Source organism: Ictalurus furcatus, chromosome 16 (assembly GCF_023375685.1).
Source record: "Ictalurus furcatus strain D&B chromosome 16, Billie_1.0, whole genome shotgun sequence".
Taxonomy (NCBI): Eukaryota; Metazoa; Chordata; class Actinopteri; order Siluriformes; family Ictaluridae; genus Ictalurus; species Ictalurus furcatus.
In genome coordinates this window covers 5,726,555-5,746,835 of record NC_071270.1, presented here as the reverse complement: position 1 = coordinate 5,746,835, position 20,281 = coordinate 5,726,555, and the positions used below count along the sequence as shown (strand labels likewise).

The following is a 20,281-nucleotide window of genomic DNA, read 5'->3' as shown; positions in this document are numbered from 1 at the left end:
GATAGTGATGCAGAGCTTCTTTTCTCACTCACCATTTACCAGCAATGTTCTAAGTCATATTACTGACAACATTTGACTCCAAATTCCAAGATGTAATGTTTCTACACGATGCGGTTGACAAGATGACAAGCACAATGTTGCTGACTATGTTATTAGTATGAAAGTTAAAGCTTAGGAAGCTGTTTGAGCAGAGTGTACAGATAAGGCGGTGAGACAGCTGGACAGACTAAAGGACTAAAGCGCTGCTGCATTACTCTCTCTAGATAGAAGAAAGAGATAAATCCCCACTTGGCAACACTATCAAGGACATTGTGGTTAATCATTTACATTTAAAACATTTAAACTCGTAAAGTAGCCTAAATTGTAGATCATATGCTGATTGTAAATATTGATGATATGCAAGTGGTTCATTTGGTATATTTCAATGAGGATTACAAGGCTCCATGCACTTGGAAAATGCATAAATATCAGCTTCAGGCTTCTGTAATCCATCCCATCACATATAGTTTGTAAAGTAGGAGGTTTGAGACAGTAAATGTGGTCGTGTGTGGTTGCTTTAAGTCGTATGTGAATGTGCATGAAGTGGGCGTTCCGTACTGCTTCTCCTCTACAGGCTGCAATGACACTTATTACGCAGTCCAATATGAGTCACTAAAATATGTCGGATCCATGTCTTCGTAGAGGATCTTCAGAATCGGAAAGGACGAACAAAGCGAATAAAGCGATATTTTTGTCGTTTGATTCGAAACGGCAGTGGATGGAAGGTAAGAAGGATTTCAGACATTTTGTCTGTCCACCTCGTGCAATAAACAATAAGCGCTATGGTGCCTGTTCTATGAGCCTCTTATTAAATACGATTATTTCGACGGCCAGATGTTGGAATCCAGCTGATTATAACCGAGGGCCAATTTTAAGCCACTGTTTTCTATTTATCTCAATATGAAACCATCTATTGTGCTCTGATATACTCTATGCACGCGTGCTTGATATTTTTCTAAATTTTCTGAAATATAGCTCATGCATGAAGATATATATATTATTTTTTTTTCATCAAACCATGCATGCACATGAATTCCAGTAAGGATCCATTATCAGTGAATGAAAAGTTCAGTATTTCACTAAAACACGTGTTTTGCTCATTTTAATGTTTGTATTTCAAAGCATTGCACTGCAGAAAAAAAAAACACTTACAGTAGCACAGAATAAATAAAATAACAGAATTGGTTCTAATAAGAGCTGTGTTTATATACAGTAGCCTATATTGTTATATGAAAATGCATTATTTCCATTTCCATTCTACTAAATGATCCGAAGGAATGTAATCTTATAACTCCTCTGGGACTACCTAACTGCTCGATGCTGATTTGATTGTTGTGAAAGATGCACATCACTCATCTCCAAATTATTATTTCCTGGAAGTGCATTAAATATATCGTGTAAATGCACCTAGAGTGCATACAGTACTTCATGAAGGCCCCCTGAGTTCACATCTCCTCTTTCAAACTCAACTAGTTGTTGAATGATAATGGAAAAGCTGATAGATCAGGTCAATATTGAATATTTTGAGTGTCTGAATTTTTCTGAGTTAATGAACTTTAATCGAGAGGGTGTAATGCTAGTAGGTGGAGTAGAATAGGCATGGGCCTGAATTGACTTTCCACTTTTCATGCTTGATTTCAAATCATTTTAAAACACAGTCAATGTGTTTTTATGAGAAAAAGCTGGATGTAACGTGCGTAAACTCAGTGTGTGTCAGAGCATGCGGGGGTCAGAGCACAGACAGGCAACAATAAACCATAGTCATAAAACACGGAGATAGGCGAAAGTCAAAGGAAGAAAAATGATAGGCAGAAACTCGGTACACAGCTTGGACTTAAGACAATGAAGACAGGATAAAGACTTTAAAAAACATTATAACACTGCAGGATATAAATAGACAAACCAATCAAGAACTAAACACAGAACAGGTGAACACAGTAGAATAACTAACCAATTACTGACAGAGGTGGAGACAGGACCAGAGAAGCAAAGACACATGGCAACATAAACAAAAGCACATGACATGAAAGCAGTGTTTGTGGTGCCAAGAGTTGTACCATGTGCTGAGAGGAGGAATTAATGACACTGACATTTCCTTTTAAATTTAGCAAACGTGTACCTCTATTTCTATCATGCTTTTTTTCTTTATTATTCCACAGAACACCACTAACAATCAGCGGAGATGGCGTTTATGTCTAGATTCTCCCGATCTCGAAGCAATTCAAGGTCTCCTAGCAGAAGGGATTCAGAAAAAGGGTGTCCTGTATTGAGCATCGCTGAACTTGAACGTCTCCTGTACACTGGAAAAACAGCTTGTAATCATGCCGACGAGGTTTGGCCGAGACTCTACATTGGAGACCAGTGAGTAGTTTATTCTTCCACACATATCCAAGTAAATGTCTTGGATATGTACTTGTGTGCCTCACCTTAGACATTGTGGTTTTTACATTTGCAGACATGGATATAGAATGCCATGCTGTATAACACCGTTTTACACATCCATCTGCTTTACCAAAAAATTTTCAGGGACATTGCGTCAAACCGCCAGGAACTTATAAAGCTTGGGATCACACACATCCTCAACTGTGCACAGAGCAAATGGCGAGGTGGTGCGGAGTACTATGAGGGAATGAATATCACCTACCATGGTATCGAGGCCCATGACTCTCCCTCTTTCGATATGAGTGTCAACTTCTACCCTGCTGCAGAATTCATTCACAAAGCTCTCAGCATGGGAGGTAAGGCCAAAATTTTTCATTTACATGACGGCATTTTGGGTACAACTACATTATCAATACCCCAGTGGGGACCCCAAAGTTAAGAACCTACAGTGGTAAAGTGTTCTTCAATTTATATAGTCTATATTTGACTTTATAGGAACAGTGCTTGTGCACTGTGCAGTAGGGGTGAGTCGCTCAGCAACTCTGGTGCTGGCTTACCTTATGATTCGACAGAACATGACCCTAGTAGAAGCCATTAAGACGGTCAAGGACCACCGAGGTGTCACCCCCAACCGAGGCTTCCTCCGGCAGCTCAGTGGCCTAGACAGCATTCTTCGCGCCAGTCGAAAGACAACCTAAAACCACCGGTAAACTCTGGACTCCCAGTACAAACTCATTGCATAGGTCAATGTGTGTACATGTAGTACCATCATTCACACTGTTGTTCTGTGATCAGTAGAAATGCCTTACTACATTAAGACCTCTTGAGGTGTGCATACTGCCTTATTCAGCATTAACCCTAACATTTTGTTCAAATGACCAGATCACTGAGCTTCTTTAACCAGTTTGGTTTCACTTTTCTTGAAGTGGGCTTGCATAAGTATTTACCCCCATTGAAGTTCTCCACAGTGTTACAACCTAGAAGTAAAATGAACTAAATTGGGATTATTGTCATGAATCTACACAAAGTAGCCCATTTAAGTCACAAGGGAATCAACATAATTGATCAAAGTTGTAAAAGTTGTGAGTGCGTAAATATTCACCTCATTGCTGTGAAACTAGTTGCCAGCAGAAGTAGCATTATTAGTTGAATGGAGTTGACTTGTGTGCAATTAAATCGTCACATGATCTCAATGCCTGGAAGACACCAGAGTTTGCTAGAGAACATATCTAAACAAACAGCATCACAATGACAAGGAACTATAAAACATTTTCAAGACAAAATTCTGGAATATCATCAATTAGGGTTTGGTTATATCAAGAATATCGCACAGCTATGACTCTAGAGGTCTCTAGAGGAGGCCGTTCACAGAATTAGTCAGAGAAGCAACCGAGTGGCCAATAAAAAGTTCAATAAAGGTGAATACTTATACAAGTCTCTGTAAGTCAAATTCCAAAGCAAACAAGAAACAGTGAATGAATTATTGGTGCATATTTAACTATACATTGCCTTCCAAAATATTGGCACCCTTGGTAAATATGAGCAAAGAAGGCTGTGAAAAATTATCTTTATTGTTAACCTTTTGATCTTTTGTTAAAAAGAATTCACAAAAATACTCTGCTCTCATGGATATCCAACAATTGCAAGCACAACACAGGTTTATATATATATATATATATATATATATATATATATATATATATATATATATATATATATAAAAAGGTGTGCAACAATTATTGGCACCCCTATGAATTCATATGAGAAATCTATATTTGAAGTATATTCCCACTGATATTTAAAAACATTTTTAGTATACCTAGGAACTAGTTCAACCATGATTTCTTGTTTCACAGGGGTATAAATATGAGGTAACACAGGCCAAATTCCCTTAGTCATTCAAACCGATGGATAAGACCAAGGACTATAGCTGTGATGTTTGGCAAAAGGTTGTGAGCTTCACAAAATGGGAAGTGGCTATAAGAAAATAGCACAAGCATTGAAAATGGCAGTTTCCACCATCAGGGCATTAATTAAAAAGTTCCAGTCCATTGGAAATGTTATGAATTAAGCTGAACGAAGAGGTGTGTCTATATTGTCTCAAAAAATCTTCAAGGATCACAGCTGGAGAACTGCAGAAGTTAGTTGCATCTTGGGGTCAGAAAGTCTCCAAAACTACAATCTGAAGTCACCTACATCACCACAAGTTGTCTGGAAAGGTTTCAAGAAAAAATCATCTACTCTCATCCAAAAACATACACTACTGGTACTTCAAATGGGATCGGGTTCTATGGTCAGATGAAACCAAAATAGAGCTTTTTGACAATTAACACCAGAGGTGGTTTTGGCGCACACAGAGAGGTAGCCTTATGGAAAAGTACCTCATGCCCACGGATAAATATGCTGGTGGCTCTTTAATGTTTTCGGGCTGTTCTTCTGCCAGAGGACCTGGACATGTTGTTAGGATACATGGCATCATGGATCTATCAAATATAAACAGATATTAAATTAAAACCTGACTTACTCTGCCAGAAAGTTTAAAATGGGCCATGGTTGGATCTTCCAGCAGGACAATGATCCAAAACTGACCACAAAATCAAGGTCCTGCCATGGCCTTCCCAGTGCCCTGACTTGAAAACCCATAGAAAACACCTGTGGGGTGAACTGAAGAGGAGAGTCCACCAGCGTGGACCTCGAAATTTGAAGGATATGGAGAGATTCTGTATGGAGGAATGGTCAGATACCTTGCCATGTATTGTCCAATCTCAAGTATTAAAGGAGAAGACTCAGAGCTGTTATCTTGGTAAAGGGAGGTGACTAAAAAGGTGCCAATAATTGTTGCATTTCTATATTTAACAAAGATTTTTTGTGTGATAAACCTGTGTTTTGTTTTCAATTGTTTGATATCCATGAGAGCAGTGTAGCTTTGTGAATTATTTTTAACAAAAATTCAAAAGGTTAAACAATAAAGAAAATTTTTCATAGCATTCTTTGCTCATATTTACCAAGGGTGCCAATATTAGTGGAGGGCACTGTAGTTCTATGTTATGAGTAGCAGTGCTGTATTTTGGAAAAACAAGCTTCTGATTTTTGGCTGTTATCAGAGTGAGGCAAGTAGCCTGAAAGGGTTCAATTATAACTGTATTCAAAGAAATACAAACAGTAAAGAGATATGGATCCACTACATCAGAGAGATTCTTGCAACATATCTTATTATAAGCTGCTTATCCTAAGCTGCTTTGATCAAATGTAATTTTTTGATAATACGGTTAGTATTTATTAAATCATGACCTCAGAATATTCACGCAAAATTTATGCAGCCAACTTGTGTTAGGCAGCTCTTCATGTAGCAGTGATTTGGGCCAGTTTGTATGAGTTCATGCAATACAACAGATCTGCAGGAGCATCTAACATGCCAATGAAGCATTCATTTCTGGTAATTAGGTTTTTTTAATCAACAGAAAGTATAAATTATCAATGAATTTTACAATACCTATCATTTGGTCCAGTTAGAGTTATATTTGTCCTGCCTTAACAGATGGTACTATTAGGTATTTAATATAATATTAAGTATTAGGCTATTATTACACAGTGTTTGTATATGAAAGTGTTATTCTGTGAATCACCTAAAAGAGAAACATTTAATGTGAGATTTTAGTCTATTGTTTATAGGTTTGTATTGCAAATTTTGGAAATTCGGGACCACAAAAACTTCAATAAGTGGAACAATACTGCACACCAAATTGTGTCTTATGAATAGTTTCTCAGCACTCTTTAAGATCTTAAGGAGAAACAGATTTCATAGAGTAGTGGTTATACTCTGTGTGTATGTGTATACATATACCATCATAGGTATTTCTAAATCCATGAGTGATAAATACCTCAATAGTGTCAGTATTTGTAACATGCTGCATTGGTAATCATTTGCCACCAAGCCATAACTGTGTGGTGTGAATAAACTGGGCGTGATACCAAGTTGTTAGAATTAGAAATGTGATTATTATACTGTATACTGTATTTTGATTTTAAGGTGTCTTGTGATTGGTTCTGTAACATTGTCCGTAACATCTATGGTATTGTGACACAATATCTATGACTTCAACCTTAGAAAATTAAATTATTTAAGTGGCACGCTCTACTACATTATAACTAAATAAAATCCAAACATTACCTTCACGGATATCATCCTACAGCAGCTAAGTACTGTTATAAATGATTACGAAAAACCAGCAACATCTGTCAAATACCACTGCCCACATTGTTGTGTAAAACCATTCATCTGATTCATCTGAATAAATTGGCTGGGATTTTTACTATAACGGGATTTTTAATCATCTGGATGAGGAATCATCACAAGATCAGATATAATCAGAGGTGGAAAAAAATTATTAACTGATACACATGGATGAAGGAAGCTGTTACATGTTTAAAAAAAGAAAGGAAAGAAAAGATTCATGCCATGAATATTTTCTTCTTCTTCTTCTTCTTATTATTATTATTAATTTTTGCATTTCATAGCTGCATTTGGTTGATGACTGGATTGCATTTGGTTTAAAATCGAAGTGTGAAATATTGTGTAATCTGTCAGTCCACATTCATTTCTGATTTACCAAAATATACATTGTATTTCATGTTCTGTGTTTTTTTTTCTATCCTACCATTATAATTGACCCTGGTTATATTGATACTTGAATTACGGCAGATTTTTTTTTTTTTTTTTTACTAGCACCCACATGTCTATGAAATAAAATTGAGAAATAAAAACAAGGCCAAATGCAAGTTGTTCATGTTGTGTCATTTCAAACATGTTTTCATATTTGTATTTATGAATGCTGCATTTTGCATTTTGTACAAAAGAATGTACGTATAAATCATTGCACACAATAATTCTGATTTTCCACTTAAACAATATAGGAACGCTACCTACCTTTCCTCTCTCTCCTTCGAACTTTTCTCTCAAAAAAATATGTGCAAAACTATTAGCACCAATAAATATTAAATAAATACAAACAAACTGGTTTATTTGTTTGTCTACATTGACTGTGCCTTGTTGCCTTTGGCCATTTCTTGTTTCCCTGGAATTCTTTACATGGGTTCAAGTAATCCTGTGCCATAATTATCTTCATCCAATGAGCAACCTGAGAAATCACCAATAACTAGTCAGTAACTCAACAGTAACATGTTCATTAACACTGGTAGTGTATTGGATTCTTCTCCTCACATGGGAAACCAAAAATGTTAGGAATTGACCTCCACTCCTCTGGGAAGGAAAGGATTTTAACTAGACTTTGGAGTGTGGCTGTGGGAATTTGCCCATTCAGCCATGAGAGCATTAGTGAGGTCAGGCACTGATAGTGAGTGAGAAGGCCTGGTACAGTACATAGTCGTCATTCATCCCAAAGGTGTTCAGTGTGGTTAAAGTCAGGGGTCTGTGCAGCCTTGGCAAACCATGTCTTCATGACCCTTACTTTGTGCAGAGGAAATTTTCATGGAGGAACAGCTTTGGGAAATTGTACATTTGTATGCGATAGCATACAAAAAATATAAACAAACAAAAAACAGTTGTGTGCTTCCAACTTTGTGGCAACAGTTTGGAGAAGACCCACATATGGCTGTGATTGTCAGGTGTCCACAAACCTTCGGCCATATAGTGTCTGAAAAGATATTTCCCAATGCCCCTTGTTTTTCTCTTCCCCCTCTTTGCATGCAAATTGATGTTTGTATGTATGTTTTTTTATGACTCAATTATAACTTGTTCCATTAAAAAAAGAAAGAAATTGTGCGACTCATAATGATTCAACATTCAAATCCCAAACGACTTCATGCGCCCTTTATATGTACACTGCATAGGAGAAAGAAAGAAATACATAGAAAAATATTTCTTTATTCCCTATGTAGTGCTTTAGTGTACCCGCAGGTGCCGCCTACTGCACGACCTGTGTGTGTGTGTGTGTGTGTGTGTGTGTGTGGTTTGCTTAAAACACTTTCCGATTCGCTAACTCTCTGTAGGTGCCATGGTAAGAGTTGAAAAACGGTTTTCTGATTTTGATATGCACATTAAACAAAAACTGTGTTTTGCGAGTTTTTTTTCTTCACCCTTATTGCAAAATATGTTAATCTCCAAGTTAAACTCCGGTTAACCGCTATTTTATATGTCAGCTAGCTAGCCTGCTAAGCAGAATCCTGTTCGCCTTTCTTACTGTTTACCGGGTTAACTAACCAACTAACTAGCTGTATGGCTAACTTCATTCGCTGAATACGCTATTATTTACCAAAAACATCTATGTTCTGGTTATATATTTTTTGTTTATTTATTAAGCTGGCTAATTAAAATGTTTTTTTTCGCTATGTTTGTTCGGTCGTTTACTTTGCTGTTATTTGTTTTTTTTACAACCTGGACTGCATTTATTTATGAACTGTATTATTAGACCTGTAGCTAGTTAATATAGTCAGTGGGCGTGGTTTGTTTGTTTGTTTGTTTGTTTGTTTGTTTGTGAAAAAGTTATGGCAGTTTACCTGAAAAAGCTTTATCAAAATGTGTGTTCCTTATCCTGTGTGATAAAACCCCTCCCAGAGTGTTTTATTACTTTTATGCTACAACTATTTGCCCATGATTAAAATGTTTAGTTTAATCATAAACAACACCTTATGCTTTTTATCCATTTTTAGTTACATTAAATGTTGTGGAATGTCCGTTAGACAATACAAACTAATGTCATAACTTGAAAGAAGACACATTCATTCGTTTATTTTACTAAATAAATTAACATTAGATTCATCAAAGGTGGATATTGTGTGCTAATCTGTTGAAATGTTTGTGGGAGTCACATTCAGACAAGCCACATTTAAAATTAATGTGTTGTTTTAGTCTTTTTCACTACCCTGACAAGTTCTTCATCAGTAAATGTTCTTCTTCAATAAATGTTAAAGACACATCTCCATACAGAAAGTGTCACCAAATCATTATTTGTTGTTTGATTATGCGTTGTCTTTTGTTATATATTGTACACGTTGTATTAATCTGCTTATTGTTGGGCATAGATAATGTGGTGTGCCCATCATACAAGTCCCTGTGAATGAGCTGTTACTATAGAAACAATAATATATTAGAACCAGAACACTGATATAAGCCTGTGATTTAAATTACAGCCTGAACTACTGTCAGAGCTGCTGTTATAGAATATTAATCAACACCTTCTGATCGGTCAGATTTGACAGTTCAACAGTTTTGTGATGTGAGAAATTGCAGTCTGATGTCTTTTTTACTCTTCTTAAATGCTCTGATCATTAGGCAGGAGGAAAGGCTGGCAAAGACAGTGGCAAAGCCAAGGCTAAGGCAGTGTCCCGGTCTCAGAGGGCTGGTCTTCAGGTGTGTGTTTCTTTCACGCAGTTGAAATCTGCACTACTGTACTATGTGCTATGACTTGTGTTATGTTGTGATGGTTGTGGTTTCTGTTGGAAGTTCCCTGTAGGTCGTATCCACAGACACTTAAAAACACGGACTACTAGCCATGGACGTGTTGGTGCCACAGCTGCGGTGTACAGCGCAGCCATCCTGGAGTACCTCACTGCTGAGGTAACGGTTAAATCTAGCAAGACATCAAACATGTTTGTGTACAGGCACGGAATCTGAAGGGAACTAATAATCATTAAAGGTGCAAGCAGCTATTTTCGGGGGCCAAGCACCCAGACTCGGTGAGCCGCACATTGACAGACATGCTACAATTGTTGCCTAAGCAATCACAGGAAACCAGGGCCATAACTTTATGCAAAGGGATTCAAGAGTGATTTGTAGTTTCACTCATGATGGGTATGTTTTGATGCCTGACCTTTATGACCATAAATGTACTTTCAAATTAGGCCCAAATTTGACCCGATGGTGGCGCTAGAGCATTGGCAGTACTTGGCCCAAATTTGGTCAGACTGTTCCTTAGACCCGCCCCAATCAGTGTGCCAAACTACACACCTTCAGTGCTTGGCCCCTATTTAGAAATTCCTTATCTTCATGAGCCTCTGACTGTGTGTTCCCACTTACATATATGTTTTCTGTGTATAGTAAATATGCACTGTATATATTACACTGATGTCATGCCAGCTTTCCCATGCATGTCCGTGACTAGGTGTTGGAGTTGGCCGGTAATGCCTCAAAGGACTTGAAGGTGAAACGCATCACTCCCAGGCATTTACAGCTGGCTATTCGTGGTGATGAAGAGTTGGATTCGCTTATCAAAGCCACAATTGCTGGTGGAGGTCAGTTAAAAAGAATGTTGGACATGCTTCTGTTCTGCATAAGGCTATATTCACTTGAAATCTTATCTCAAGGGAAGATTAAGGAAAAATCCCTTATTACATTTGATCATATGATGCAAACTCTGATCATCTCAGATGTTCTTCTGTGGCATATGAAGTAAAACTGAATTTTAATTCATTTTAAAATAATTGGCCTTCCACTCTGAGAAACGGGTTTCAATACACAGATTAATTTTACACATAAATGAAAGTATCAATTGAGCTCAGACCTCTCTAAAATGACCCACAAGAGAAGTAGAGCTATTGTGAGTTTTATTATTTTATGAGACACATTTCCGTCTTACTTATAGCAGTGCCATTTCTGTTCTTGTTTGAAGAAGACTAATTACGCGTGTTAAGCCATTTCATTTACATCCTGGTTTTCTTAATGTGTGTTTTCTTGTGTCATGACAGGTGTGATTCCTCACATTCACAAGTCCCTGATTGGAAAGAAGGGCCAACAGAAAACAGCATAGAAAGCAGTTTTTTCAGTCAGTATGGAGCGAGTAGTTGTTTGTTGTTTTATCCTTTTGTTTAGTATTTTGTAAGCATAGAATTAACAGAAAAAAATAGACCATATTTTGATGTACTGTTCTTGGAGTGGGAGGGGAATATTGGAATAGTTAATCCTTTTTGAATGGGTTAACGAAAGGCACTTGAGGGCGTTCTCGGTGTATATCTGTATGTGTCCTACATCTGTTTTATACATAAAGACTTTTATTAAATATTGTGTTTCTGTGGTTATTTCATATGAGCACTGGCTTTAATTGCCTTTATATTCATACTAAGGATATCGGGGTTTAAATAGGCATAGCAATTAAGATTTTTACTCATCCTAATATTCTACAGTGTTTGTGACATCAGTCACTGATATACAGTTATTACAGGAAACTGAGCATGTACAGCTTGCAGATGGAAGACGCGGCTTTGTTTTTGTTACTGTAGAAATGATAACATTCAGATTTGAGAATACAACAGCACTTCGGTTTAATGTCAGCACATGTATATTGTGGGTGCTAGTAAGTATATATTTTACTTTATGCTACGTGCATATTCTACATTAACAGTTCAATTGCTTGGGGATTTTTGGACTATTGTACTATTTTAAATGCAGTGAAACACATTGTCTAATGAACAAACTGAAATCCAAATAAACAGATAAACATTTATTTTACAGTTCTCTGGTACATATAAACATGAACAAAATATAACTTTAAAGATTTAAGCATTTACAAGTGTATCTTTAAATATTCAACAGCATGAAAGAGAAAAATACATTCATTATAACACCCTGTGTTCTGAAAGGCATGACAAAATTAAGAAGGGATGCTTCATTACGACAGATAAGCGATTCATCTGCAGTCCATGTGGGCTCAAACTGACAATGTTCATTGTGAGCTGAAGTACTGGTGAGAGTATGGCTGATATGGCTGCAGAAGAGCCGGATTGCTAGGGGCCACAGGAAGACCCTGAGGACATCTGTACTGGTAGAGAGCATTGGCAGACAGTGTGGGCACAACAGAAGGGGTGTAATGAATGTTGGGGGGGCACATGTAGGGACTCGGGCTCTCTTGTGCTTGGTAGTAACTTGGGTACGGTGCTGGCCTGAAGGACTGCAGCTCGGGGTAATGCATGATCTGTGATGCCACATTGGCCTGGCAGGCATGTGCTAGGGCGTCCTGCACCGTCCTTTTTAGCTTCATTCGTCTGTTCTGAAACCAGTTCCTGATCTGTGGGGAGACATAATAATTGTTAGTTTCATACTACTCTGTTCATCATAATGACCCATGTGTCAGTGTAGCTACATCATTTGATCAATGTCAAGGTGTGATGAAGACCAATGCAGAGAAGAGGGCCATTACCGTCCCCTAGGTTGAGTATTTTCTAATAAGAGAATGTCTCAAAATGTTTTATTGCTCTTATACCACCTTAATACCATAACAGCCTGGATAGTAAAACTACTATTTTAAGGCAAAACATCTCACCTGTTTATCAGAGAGATTGAGCCTCTTGCACAGATCAGCTTTGTCCTGGGCTCCCAAATAAGCATTCCTTTTGAATGCTCTCTCTAAACTGTCGATTTGCTCAGCTGTGAAGGCTGTTCTAGCTCGCCGCCCCGTGCCAGGGGAGGTTGAAGGTACTGGCTCCTTGGAGACCATAGGGGAAAGAGAACGCCCGCCTTCACTCTCATACCCGGACGTCTCCTCCTCCTCTGTCCCACTGCTGAAGCCTAACTCTGGTGCTGGAATGGAGAAAATGTGGAAAGGAAGTTGATTGAGACCATTTTAATCTCTATAGGATCAAGCTGATTGACCGACATCTTAGAAATAGAGATACAGTAAATAGCACATGGAAATTAAGAAATGTTAAGTCCAGCTAACTTGCTTACTCATTTTCAATGATCCATGAACAACTACTGATAAACTACTTAGAATCAATCAATTTTTAAGACACTTTGAATGTATTAACTTCTAACATAGATTGAAAACAAATCTTTGATTTAATGCTGAGATCAGTGAGAATGAATGAAAATGTCTGAATAAAGTAAAATGCTAACACATTTTCAATACTTTAATATATTTATATTTTATATGGCTACCAATTTTACTATGGATGTGATTAATTAAGATCTTACCATGCTGGAGGCTCTCAGTGTGGTTTGCAACAAGCTCTTTCTTTGGTGCAGTAATAGAGCTTTGTGCTGGCCCCATTGGCTCAGACTGGATCTGCTGGGTTTCCATGCTATCCACTTTCCTGCTGTAGAAACCAGGGAGAGTTTCTGGAACAGTCCCAGAGGTGCTGGCTCTATCAGAGCCCATGGAGATGTAGGTCCTGGAATGGCTCACTGCAATAGGGCTTGATGGAGTGCTAGCACTGCTCTGGCTGCTTTGGGAGAGCCATTCGACGGAAAAGCGCCCCTTCATCATTCCACCTGCAGTCCAGCCAAAAACCAAGAAATATCCAATTAATGAAAATGGGTAAAAATGCTAAGATTCCTGATGGTCCTGGGTCTAGATCTGCAGGCAGCAGAGTTGTCTAGAGGATGGAGTCCTGAGACTGAGTGAATGAGGCAGAGTTCTGTTTGTCTTCAGATAGGTGATAACCACCTCCAATACAGGTCTTGGGGTATTTATAGGGCTAATCCTGGCTCATTTACAATTGACTGTAGGCCAGGATCAAAGGAAACATCCTCCCTACTCTGCTCCCCACCCTTTGAGTTTTCACAAGTGTGGTAATTAAGACGTCTCAATCGCCTCTGAATGAGCCCATTAATTCCTGGCTCCAGTAAGTCTGGTGATGCACCAAGATCCCCCTCCCAACTTCCAAAACCATCCTGTCTCCTCTCTGATGGTAGAACGTCTGTCTGTGTTTACGTATACTCAAATTTTCATATCTTCTGAGATAACTGATGAACTCAATTGTTAAAAAATTGATATACAGTAGCTCTTCAAATCTCAAATATTGCTGGTTTATATTGAAATTAAAGTCATTTTAAGATATTTCTGGTCAAGAAATCTAAACTACTTGTTTAGAGGAGTTCTGTAGACACATTAACAGTAGCAAATATTTAGTAGGCTAACATCTGTAGTTAAACAGGAAAAAGTAGCTAATATTTACTATATACAATGTAGAAGTTGGGTTTCAAAATGGGGTCTGTAACAATTTGTTCATTACATTAGTGGAAATCATAACCTCCATGATCAAAGGTATTATATTTAGGCTAGTACTGATATTTATTACCTGATCTGACTGGCCACTTGAGTTAAATTGGTTTCATCCAAACCCCAATAACTCAAAAAGAAGTAGGCCTATAAATAATATAAAATTGGACCTAATGTTTTCTGACAGTGGGCACAGGATCAAAAGGCTATATGCCTTCAACAAATAGCAAAACTTGAATAATGAGCTTACTCTATGAATAGTTGGGTTATGTTAATTAAAAATAATCGGGGGGGGGGGGGGGGGGGGGTTACACCTTTCTTTACTGCAGTGTAGTACTTTGTCTTGTTTATATAACTTTTTCCATTTACATACAGTATGCTGTATATTGTATTTAGTATATTGCATTCAATTGTACTTATTGTCTGCTATTAATAATTACATTTGTTTAAGCTCTTGTTTTGTGTTGTGTGTCTGTGTGTGTATGTATGTGTGTGTGCATGTAGTTGGGGGTTGGTGTTTTGTATATTTATGGCCAAATGCCATAATATATTCTCTTCCTTATGTTACATGGAAGCAATATACCTGATCCTTGCCATAAGTGTTTCAAGGTAGATATGTCATGGTATACTGTGTAAATGATAAATAAACTTGACTTAATCAGCAAATTCATGGACATGACTTTAAAAAAACAAAAAAACAAAACATTTATTTATTTATTTATTTATCACCCCCTCTTTTACTGTCTTCTCTATCTTCTCAAATACATACATACATACATATATATATATATATATATATATATATATATATATATATATATATATATATATATATAGATAGATAGATAGATAGATAGATAGATAGATAGATGGATGGATGGATGGATGGATGGATGGATGGATAGCTAGAATTTTTAAAGGATGGAATGATGATGATGATAGAATTCCATTAAAAATTAAAATAAAATAAAATAACTCACGCCCATGATAACACACACACACACACTTGAGGTGTTTCCATTGTCATGTGATACTATATTTGGAGTAATTACACTGTCTTGTATAGCCTATTAATTGTATAGTAATAGTGTGTAATCAAGATTACAGATTGTAGATCAAGATTATTATGTATTGCTGTAATACCAAGGATCATCGTATAGTTCCACAAAGAGAGAAATACCCCCCCATCGAGCTCTCTCTCTCTCTCTCTCTCTCTCTCACACACACACACACACACACACACAGATTGAGTAGCTGTAAATGTGCCCCATTGGCTCCTGCTTTATGGGCTCTTTAAGTCGGTATTGGTATCAGAACCTGCTGCTGCTTTGAAGTGGCACTAAACGGTTAAAATCCGATTACAGAAACACTACACGTAGTGCCGAGACAGCAGTCTGGCCCAATCCGACCTCTCATCCAGATAAACACAGCCCTATTCCCTAGCCGAAAGTGAATGAAACACGGCCACTTTGACTAACAAAAGCCGCGTAACACCGCACTAATAAACTTCCACCACTAGTGATCTAAAATGTCCCTAATCCACAGCTATCTCGCTCAAATGTTTATCGTGGGATTAAAATGATCAATCCAATTCATCACCACAAAGCCAAATACAGGTTTGAGTGCAAATTGCAAGCTCCATCATTGTTTGGGATAGATTTGTTGATTTGATCCCCTGATCAGAAAAATACAAAGGAGAGAAAAGATGGCGCCATGGGTGGAGATTTCAGGTGTAAACCAGAGCCCCATAGAGAAAGTGCAGTCTGAACCACTGTCTCTTACACTTCATGAAAAAATTATTTACGTTTTTTTAAATATATAAATATGATATCTAATTATTATAGTATGACTGGGTGTAATGTCTGTACACCGAAGTTCCTATTACATTTTAAAAGCCTGTGTGTGACTGGGACAACTAGTAAATAAATTATATATATATATATTTAACTTGAGAAGATTTTTAAGTGTTCCATTTTTTAGAGAAAGCTACTCAATATGGCCAAAGTTTGTGGACATCTCATCATCACACCCGTATGTGCTTGTTCAACATCCCAATCCACATTTAGTCGCCCCTTTGCTGTTATAATTAAACTCCACTCTTCTGGGAAGGCTTTCCCATAGATTTTGGAACGTGGCTGAGAGGATTTGTTCTTATTCAACCAGCATTAATGAGGTCAGGCACTGAGGTCAGGAAAGGATGCCATATACAAGACATCCTATACAATTGCATGCTTCTAACTAACAGTTTGGGGAAGGCCTACATATGCGTGCCAGGGTCGGGTGTTCAAAAACTTTTGGCCATATTGTGTATTTCTATTTTTAAATAAGAGGTAGTTGTGAAGCTATTGTTTCAGCCATGTATATTATTCATGTGCCTTATAGATACAAAATTTGATTGGAAAGAATGCTAATGAATATGATATATATATATATATATATATATATATATATATATATATATATATATATATAATTATTGGGTCATTCTGGTATTTAGAAACTTCTTTTCATGACATAATTTATATAAGTCCTTAATTATAGTCAGTGATTCTCAAAGTGGGGTCTGTGAAATAGAGTCGGGGTCCATGGTTGTGGGTTTTTTTTTTTTTTTTGGTAACATTGGTGGAAATCACAGCCCATTATTTTTAACATTATTGTATCAATTATTAAGTTGCTATAGTTATTAGCCCATTTGACTAGTCTCTTGATTTGAATGGCTTTAATTCAAACCTTAATAAGTCAAAAACAAGTTGGCTTATAAATAATGTCAACTTGAATCTATTGTGTTTTGTTGGTGGAATTCCAGGAATAAAAAAAAGCTCTATGGTTCTAATAAAAGTTGCAATATTATTGTACATACTTTAATAATATTTGTTTAATTGGATTATCATCAGTGGCATTTATTTTACAGTTAAAGGGGTCCCTGGCTGCAAAAAGTTTGAGAACCCCTGATAGAAAGTCCTATATAAGGCCCCGTTCTGAAATAAAAAGGCTGATCATGTTTACTACACCCAATTAGTTGCTTTATTGCAAAATTATTAGCTCTTTCAAGTTAGACAGTCTGCAAAACAGGCTCCAGATTGCTCCATCATTCAAATGAACACCATCTAACCTTCCCTATTTATGACTTCAGAGGGTAGATAACTTGTTAACTCTCTCTCTCTCTCATCATATCTATATTGCTATCTCGCTCCTGCTCTTTCAGTTAAAGGCCACAACAAAACCCAGATCTAATGCCTATCTGTATCTACTGCTGATCTGTCCTGGGTGCTGCAGGGGAGTTTCTATACTCCAAAGTGGAATGTGTGGTGAGGGGGACAGTCCCCAGCTCAGTTCCAGCTTCCTCAGGTCGTCAGATGTGATAAAGAGGTGGAATGACTTTGATGTGAGTGGTAGCACAAGAGAGATACCTAGAAATTGAGAAAGACAGAGAGACAGGGATACAGTACAGACAGCAGCTTGGTTTTATGGAGCACAGACGGGAGGAGCAGGAGACGCCATGTCCACCTCCTGTCCCCGTGATCTTGCCATCAAAGCACCGATTACAGGCTGTATGTGTTGTCTGCTACTGGACTGATATTGTGTGGTCAGGATAATGAGAATGCTAAGCAGGTGTTTGGCTAATTTTATGCAGAAAACAGATGTGTTTAGGGCAAAATCACTATCACAACTGATTCAAATCGTACACTTGGAAGGCAGAAAGTATGTCTACATGAGAGAAGAAAGACTTCCTCTGGCTTCAAATAACATTGTTTTATATACTAATAAAAATGACATTCACAGAAAAAAAAAGTATTAACTGAATATATAACCAAGTATAAATATTAAGATGCAACTGTAAGGTTATGTAGAAGTTGCAATCGAGTTGCTTTTGTGTCTCTATTTCTGTAAATCTTTTTTTTTTTAATTAATCTGGCTTGAAATGACTTTTTACAAACCAGTAGTGCAGCCCTGCTAGTATTTGGCCATGTCAGTGCAATGAAAATGTCACTCAAGCAGTGCCCCCTCCCTCCCAGTCAGCCTTTAGAGCCAGTACAGACGACAGTCTCTCAGAGTAAATGGGCTCCAGCAGTGATTGCCTTTGATTGCCTTCACTAATCCCCTTTCATCTCTAATGGGTGCTGTTTGCTGCCCTGTTAGAGACACAAATGTATCATCCCTTCCCTGCCTGGCCAGTTCTTGTCCCTGAAAGTAGCGACTGAAGACACCTGAGTTTCGGTCAAGCAACCCGGAGCCGTCATATTTCACACAGGATGGGAACAGCTCCATATAGCTTTATTAGATGTGAGAGGGTAATCAGGGTAATGTTCTGCCATGCAGAGTTACGCAAGGTGTGATTTCATTCACATCACAGCTGTTTTTGGCTTGGAGAGCCAAAGTTTTCCTTCCAGTTAATGCTCATATACAGTATTGTGTTTGCATTTTTGAATATAAATGCCTTGTAAGTGTATTTTTTAATGTCTTCTGCATTGGTATTTTATTACAACCCCCCCCCCCAAACTAAATAAATACAAATAAAATAAAATCTGGTTAAAAAATGTAGTGATGGCTGTCTGAGATTTTACCCCAAGAGCCACAGTCTACCAGGCAATTTCCTTAATTAAAAGCAAAATAAACAAACAAAAAACAACAACAACTGCACAATAGTGGACCTAATAAAATATCATACTATTTTTAAAATGTGAAATCATATTATGATTTTTTTAAAATTTGTATAGTATTTATTACTGTATATTTTAGTACAATATTTATATTTAGAACATAGCCAGAGTTGTATATTTAAAGTATTTATTATTATTATTTGGCACATTTCTGACATGGTGCATATTGCTTAAAATACTGAGCCATTTTGAACCGGATTGTATGCGAATGAGAGTTTATATTGGAACTATGTAATTGAATATATTTTGTTATGTTAATTAAAAGCAGCCCCTAGACCCCGTCTCCTCGTACCTTTTTCTCCAACTTTCAGTTCATCGTATAATCACATCATTTTGACTACAATACCCCCATTAACCCTCCCCTATTGATTCTAATCAGTGGGAACTCTAAAGAGGTCACCGGTGGACCTGGTCTCATGTAAAAAAGCAGCCAAAAAAAAAAAAAGAGAGAAGGCGGGTGTGAAAGGACTCAGGCCAACGGCTTTGAGATAGAATCCACTCAGACCTGTGGCCCCTGGGCTAGAGACGAATGCTGACTCCAAGTGACTGACGTCTTCTGCCTGTCACTGCTGGATTACAAAGACATCACACCCTTGTTGTCTCCTGTTCAGAAGACTTTTGCTTTCACACTTATGGGCTGGGAAGGAAAAAAAAAGTGTCACGAAGGGATTAAGGCCCATTGAGCATCACTGATCCCCCACCCATCCTTCACACGGATCCACATTCGAAAACTCCCAGTGCAGGTCGTGTAGGAGCCGAGGAACTGCTGACATGTTTGTGAATGGGGTATGAAAAGAGTGTCAGCACAGTATATACTGGGGAGGGGGAGAGCTACATTTGGGGCTTTCCTTTTCCTGTTAAAGGGTGGTGTAATGAATGCTATAAGGTGCTAGGTTGGCTTTTGAAGTTCAAAGAATGTCAGTTAGGTCGCTTGTGAAAGGTGGATGGAAGTTTATGACTGTTTTAACCATTCAGACTGGTTTCATGCATAAGTGAGGATCAACAAAACTCACAAAAAACAAAGTGACTATAAGATTTGTTATAGCATTTACTATATTTTAAAAATGTAAAGACACCATGATAAAATTTACTGTGGTGATACTGAATAACACAAATAGTTCAGAAATTAAGACAAAAATTTAAATTATGAAAATACAGGACAGCTTTGGGCTTCCTAAACCAGGGATTCTATATTATATATATATATATATATATATATATATATATATATAAACCAGCTCTTATGCT

General features: G+C 37.5%; 3 protein-coding genes across 3 annotated transcripts; 2 read left to right on the top strand and 1 right to left on the bottom strand.

Annotated features, from left to right (window-relative positions):
- Positions 1-543: 543 nt before the first annotated feature.
- On the top strand, positions 544-4,049 carry LOC128620453 (dual specificity protein phosphatase 26). The gene is made up of 4 exons (XM_053645474.1): positions 544-764; positions 2,199-2,400; positions 2,566-2,777; positions 2,917-4,049. Exons 2-4 carry the CDS (start codon positions 2,222-2,224, stop codon positions 3,117-3,119), a joined length of 594 nt encoding a protein of 197 aa, XP_053501449.1. The 5' UTR covers positions 544-764; positions 2,199-2,221; the 3' UTR covers positions 3,120-4,049.
- Positions 4,050-8,341: 4,292 nt separating this feature from the next.
- LOC128620819 (histone H2A.V) lies at positions 8,342-11,730 on the top strand. Its single transcript, XM_053646138.1, has 5 exons — positions 8,342-8,438; positions 9,713-9,790; positions 9,884-9,997; positions 10,542-10,671; positions 11,125-11,730. The coding sequence occupies exons 1-5, from the start codon at positions 8,436-8,438 to the stop codon at positions 11,184-11,186; spliced, it is 387 nt and encodes a 128-aa protein (XP_053502113.1). The 5' UTR covers positions 8,342-8,435; the 3' UTR covers positions 11,187-11,730.
- Positions 11,731-12,098: 368 nt separating this feature from the next.
- On the bottom strand, positions 12,099-12,977 carry ved (ventrally expressed dharma/bozozok antagonist). The gene is made up of 2 exons (XM_053645896.1): positions 12,696-12,977; positions 12,099-12,440 (listed from the first exon to the last, which is right to left on the bottom strand). The coding sequence occupies exons 1-2, from the start codon at positions 12,867-12,869 to the stop codon at positions 12,099-12,101; spliced, it is 516 nt and encodes a 171-aa protein (XP_053501871.1). The 5' UTR covers positions 12,870-12,977.
- Positions 12,978-20,281: the final 7,304 nt, after the last annotated feature.